Here is a 6,000-nt window from a genome sequence, read left to right as displayed (position 1 = left end):
CAGCTGACGCTCACGGACTATGCAGGTAACAAATCTCATCCGAGTCTCTCTCAGCAACCGCTCGTTGGACACAAAGTCCGACCAGCGATAGCCAAGGATTCTCAGAAGAGACCTGGTACCAAAGGAATTAAGTCTCCAACTCAGATCCTTGGTCAGGGTCCAAGTCTCACATCCATAGAGCAAGACTGGAAGCACCAAGGACCTGCAGACTCGGACTTTCAGCCTCCCGCACAGGTACCGGCAGCACCCACACCCCATTATCCAGTGAATCCATGACTCCCCAGGCCCAACCCAGACGTCCATTGACCTCTGACTCACAGCAAGTAGAGACATGAATATCACTGCCAAGGTAAGTAAATCTCTCCACGACCTCAACATCCAGACCACAAACAGGCACAGACAGGACAGCAGCAGCCAATATGTCATTGAAAGACTGGATCTTAGTTTTGACCCAGGAAACCCGTAATCCCAGTGGTTCCGACTCCTCATTTAGCACATCGAGGGCCCCCAAAAGGATATCTAAAGTCTCCGCAACGATGACTGCATCATCTGCGAAATCAAGGTCAGAGATCTTCACATTCCCAAATGATGCACCGCAGCTTGATCTCTCCAACATCCTCCCAAGAATCCAGTCCATACAAGTGCTGAAAAGTGTGGGAGCTAGTACACACCCCTGACGAACTCCAATAACAACTGGAAATAAGTCAGAGATGGTACCACCACATCTCACAGCACTCTCAGTAACAGAGTAGAGTTCAGACATCAGATCGATCAGTTTTGGTGGCACCTCACGAAGACCAATAATCCTCCAGAGGGCATGCCGATTTACTGAATCAAACGCTTTACAGAGATCAACATAGGCTGCAAGTAGCCCCTGCCAAAACTCTCGTCTGCATTCGGTGAGGACCCAAAGAGCAAGGATACGGTCAATCGTTGACCTCTTTGGTGTAAAGCCTGAAGGTTCAATGTAAAGTTGTACATTCACATGACTACAGACAGGATAGCCAGCTGAAAGTCCTCTCTGAAAGACAACAAACTTCGTGATTCATGATGTAAATGCCCTTTCTTGCCAAAGCACCAGAACAGCATGCAGTGTTACTGGATTTAATGACAGGATGACAATTTTATTGGATTTGACCTTTCAGTGCTCCTCTTGTTCTCATTCAGTCCACGTAACCTGCGAGGCAATTTGTCTTGATTATCAAAAGCCAGTTGCTGCGTGGAGGTAATTGATTAGATGAGAATTAGTTAATTGCACCTACAATCACAGACTGCAGATTACGTGATGATTTCATTATTATAAAAAAGATCGGTGTCTTGCTGTTTGTCAACCACTCATGGAGTACCGGTATTCCATTTCATTGCATTCCTTTTTATTGTCCACGTGAAGCATGGGGAATTTTTCATCCACTGGCAATTCAAAGGTGCATCACATACTTCTCGCATTAGCATTAAGCATTAATTTAATTCAGCACAAATATTCTTCTTCTTCTTGTGTATGGCAGCTTGGCTGCTGGGAAGCTATCATTTTGGTGGGGCGAGACTATGCCGCTGATGCTGTGCCCCTCTACCAGTACACTGGTACTCATTTTGCCAACTTCAGAAGGATGACAGGCTGAGTCAACCCCACCTGGTGTTAATTCAGTAGCCAACGGGGTTCAAACTCAGGATCCTAAGATCCCAAGCCAGTCTCCTTAACCACTAAACCAACACCTTCTGAGGTCGGCAAAATGAATACCAGCTTGCTGGTATCCTGTGTCGGAGTGGCGACCCGTCCAGCATTGTGCCCAATAGCCAAGAAGACTGCTTCGGCAGGACCAACGTTCTGCACAGAGTATGGTCCCAATGGATGGATGGATGGACAGATGACTGGTGAAAAACAATTTAATAATATGAACAAAAGTTTAACATTTCATGAACGGCCAATTGAACAACAAGGACAAATGTGTCCACGAGCAGCGTCCTAAAGGTTTTGTCGGCTAAAAAAAAACAAAAACAACAACAACTTCCGATATTTCGTCACGTGCCTTGATTAAGCTAATAGCGAAATGCGTCATAATGTATTTACGTATTTACGATATATCGTGTATTTACGAAATTGCAATACGATAAATGGAATAATCTTTAAATAGTAACGTAAACTTTTCGAAACTTTAAAGCAAATGTCCGAATATATTTAAAAGTTCATGATAGATGCTCTCAAAAGGCACCGTCTATGTGAGGATGTGTACATGTGCTCAGTATTTAAGGAGATCCGGATCTTGTGTATACAAGAGCCGAGTCCTAGAGATTAAGGTTTTGTAAGAAGAAGAAGAAGAAGAAGAAGAAGAAGAAGAAGAAGAAGAAGAAGAAGAAGAAGAAGAAGAAGAAGAAGGAGAAGAAGAAGAAGAAGAAGAAGAAGAAGAAGAAGAAGAAGAAGAAGAAGAAGAAGAAGAAGAAGAAGAAGAAGAAGAAGAAGAAGAAGAAGAAGAAGAAGAAGAAGAAGAAGAAGAAGAAGAAGAAGAAGAAGAAGAAGAAGAAGAAGAAGAAGAAGAAGAAAAAGAAGAAGAAGAAGAAGAAGAAGAAGAAGAAGAAGAAAAAGAAGAAGAAGAAGAAGAAGAACAAGAAGAAGAACAAGAACAAGAAAAAGAACAAGAAAAAGAACAAGAAGAAGAAGAAGAAGAAGAAGAACAAGAAGAAGAACAACAAGAAGAACAACAAGAAGAAGAACAACAAGAACAAGAAGAAGAACAAGAAGAAGAAGAAGAAGAAGAACAACAAGAAGAAGAAGAACAAGAAGAACAACAAGAAGAAGAACAACAAGAAGAAGAACAACAAGAAGAAGAACAACAAGAAGAAGAACAACAAGAAGAGAAGAACAACAAGAAGAAGAACAACAAGAAGAACAAGAAAAACAACGCCGAGCTCTCTATGAGCAGCGTTCGCTACACGAGACGCTGCTAAAAATGATAATCCCTAATCCATAAAAAAATAATGGAGGAATGTTTTGAAAAAAACAAAGGTTGTCTATACATGCAAATGCTTATACACTGCCTGGAATGGAAGCGGCTCGTGATGAGGTATTACTCCAATTGCATCGGCCAAACGATGACCTCAAAGCATACAAAATTGTGGGTTAATATGGGCTGAGGCATTGGTTGAAAGACTGTGAAAGTTGTAAATTTCATCATTGTTGCATACGTAATATGTAAATGAGCCCCATTACCATTCCTTTTCAACCATGTTGTTGCTAGCATGTGCTGTTGCTCCATCTCAAACTGAGAAACGTAACACAGTAAGTCATAAACAAACACACCTTCTCTCCCTCCACGCCCTCCTCCTCAGCTTCTTCCCCTCCATCAGGTTCCTCAAGTCCATCACCAGAACCTTGACGGTTCTGTGCCACACCTTCCCTGACAGTTTTTAACTGTGGCAGGGGTTACAAGGTATAGAGGTAAATGAGAATTAAAGCTCCACCTTGATCGAAGCAAAGCAGAAAAGAAATCAAAATCCACGGGAAGCCATTGAGGTGTAGGCAAATATGGTAAAGTAACAACAGAGAAAAAAAATGCAGAACTGTAACTACCTCTTGATGGGTTGCTATAAGTTCCACCTCTAAAGCAGCGACTCTTTCAAGTGCCACACGCAGACGTTCTCGAACCTACAAGGAACAAGGTGTTAGCAACCAACTTCCAGAAAAATAATTGTGTGGTCAACAAGAGTAATGTCCCTTCAGTACGTTTCATTTATCGACCTCAGATATCACTGCACAAGCGGCACTGCCACGCCACTACAAGAATTGACTCGCGTCCACATTCTGCACATGAACGATGACAAAGACGAAGATGACATCAGAGTGTGCAGAGCTTTTCGTGTATACATCTACAGTGACGAACACGAACAGACAAGTTTGCACATGAATGAAATGGAGGATAGAGACGAGAACACATCATACGGATTTTACGATGGACAAAAGTATGAGGATACAGATGATTGGTTAATATAGGAGATTCAAACTTGAAGGCACATTGTAATTAAGCAAATGCTCAGACTACGACGGCAGTTAGGGTTATCCGTTATGCACATCATCAGCTGACGTCACTGCACAACTGTGAAAAGCGGATGTTACATAACAAGAATGACCGCACTGTGGGTCGCAGCCTGCAACGTAACAGGCTTATTGGGAAACGCGCAATTAAAGTGCTCTTAAAAGATGAACAGTGCGATTGGGAAACACATTTACTGCACTTTTAAAAGATTACCTCGACACCTCTCATCCATATCAGCCTCCGCCATGGTTATATCAGAACGAGCTGATTCGTCACACAGTCAGGGATTGTTTAACCCCAACATATGGGGCCATTCAAAAACGAGGTAACGCTATTTTTAAGCAATTTACGTAAAGTAATGTAATGCGCGATGACCGTGTTTTCTGATGTACCATGCGTTCTTACCGGCTTGATTAAACCTTACTACATATTATTATATTTTTCAGGGTCCCTCATTGTGATTAGCACTTGACCCAAACAAAGCCAATGGAAATCTGACATAACAAAGCCAGACTGTGTAATCAGAAGAGGCCTACAGGCCTAATGTGTTTGGCTCACCAGAAAAACAAGATGGCGGCCATATCATTTTGTCTGGGTGCCATGGTGGGTGGAGTCAAGCAACAGATGTGGGTGTGGTCCAGCAGTTGTCCAACCAATGGGTGCATATTTCAAAAATCGACCAACAACAAGAACACCAAACAACAACAACAATAGCAACACGAAGCTCTTGTAGACCTGCGACATGTCGCAGGTAAAAATCACATGTATATTACGCAGGTGGTTGTGTTCTACGGTTGCGTGTCTTTACAGGGGTGACAAGGTCTGTGTAGCTATTTAGTCTGGATTTGACTCCCAATGGAATAGTGAAGTGGAAAGGTCTCTTGATGGAAAATTCAGGTACCCACAAACAAGCCGTGGATGTCTCTGGCAGGTGAGAACGAACCCTGGACAGGTTTCCGCTTCATCACAGGAATCCCATACAACCGAAATCCCAACCGAAATAACCCATTGGAATTGAACCCACACCAGTGAGGGTGATGTAAAGAGACCTATTCCACATCGAGCCACTCACTAATAGAGTAGGATCCGACTATAAACTGTCATCCTGCTCATTCGCAGGCAGAGTGCTGCATCGTGATTGAGCATCCTTTGAAGGGGAGGTTAAGCCAGCTGAACCGTCTGCTAAGACTTGCTTGTGAGAGTCGAAGACCCTATGGCACCTTCAAAATGAGTCGGCCTATGAGTGCCTGCACCTTGGCCAAACTCCAAATTCTTGGCTAAATCAATTTATAGAGGAATGTAGGAGGTGAGTAGTCATGCTTCAGCAGCCTAATAATGCAACCAGATGACCAAAGACAATTGAATTCAGGTCAGATAGGTGGTTGCGAGACAGATTTCACGTACATGACTTTTGATTTCGTAATAGTGACACCAAGATTCCATTTAGTCAGCGAGTGTATGTGAGCTAAACAAAACTGCACAGTGCCATCTCAACAGGAGTGTGTATCGATGAATCACCTGCGGTTATGTTTTCGTTTGCAAGGTAATGTCATGAGGAACAGCTGATTAAAGTAAGTTTCATCAATTAGTTAACCATTTAATGAATTAGACAGTCACCTTCTCATCCAGAGCTTTGTGGTGCTCAAACAATGACTTGAGTGCCTTGAGGACCTCAACCTCGCTGGAAACACCAGCAGGTGACTGTGCTTGACGTTTTACCACGGTCATTCTCAGGGAGCGTTCGTGTCTCGAGACCAGACACTCCAGGTGCTCAAGAAGAAGCTGTAGGGGAAAGATGGTCAATTAAGAAAGCATTCAACTAATAGTACTCACTAATTAACAAATCGGAGCATGTGATGCGAGCATGAAGGCTTCAGGATAGTCTGTTCGACGCTTCCACCTCAACACATAGCTCATGATGCTGTGATGCTTGGTTCAAAATCCATATACTGCACATATTTATCCTTCAACG

General features: G+C 43.0%; 1 protein-coding gene across 7 annotated transcripts in view; it reads right to left on the bottom strand.

Moving 5' to 3' along the window:
• LOC147013497 (liprin-alpha-2-like) overlaps positions 1–6,000 on the bottom strand; it is a 126,781-nt gene that overhangs the window by 85,164 nt on the left and 35,617 nt on the right. For all 7 annotated transcript variants that reach the window (XM_085855332.1, XM_085855330.1, XM_085855335.1 and 4 more), the window contains 3 exons: positions 5,646–5,810; positions 3,566–3,640; positions 3,296–3,406 (listed from right to left, as the gene is read on the bottom strand). In XM_085855332.1, the coding sequence (XP_085711458.1) occupies positions 3,296–3,406; positions 3,566–3,640; positions 5,646–5,810 (351 nt within the window). The remainder of the gene's footprint in view (positions 1–3,295; positions 3,407–3,565; positions 3,641–5,645; positions 5,811–6,000) is intronic.

This window comes from Eptatretus burgeri, chromosome 14 (assembly GCF_056783735.1).
Source record: "Eptatretus burgeri isolate ZD-2024b chromosome 14, Ebu_testis_v1, whole genome shotgun sequence".
Lineage (NCBI taxonomy): Eukaryota > Metazoa > Chordata > Myxini > Myxiniformes > Myxinidae > Eptatretus > Eptatretus burgeri.
Note: the sequence above shows the minus strand (reverse complement) of the source record. Positions and strands in the feature narration are given on the sequence as shown.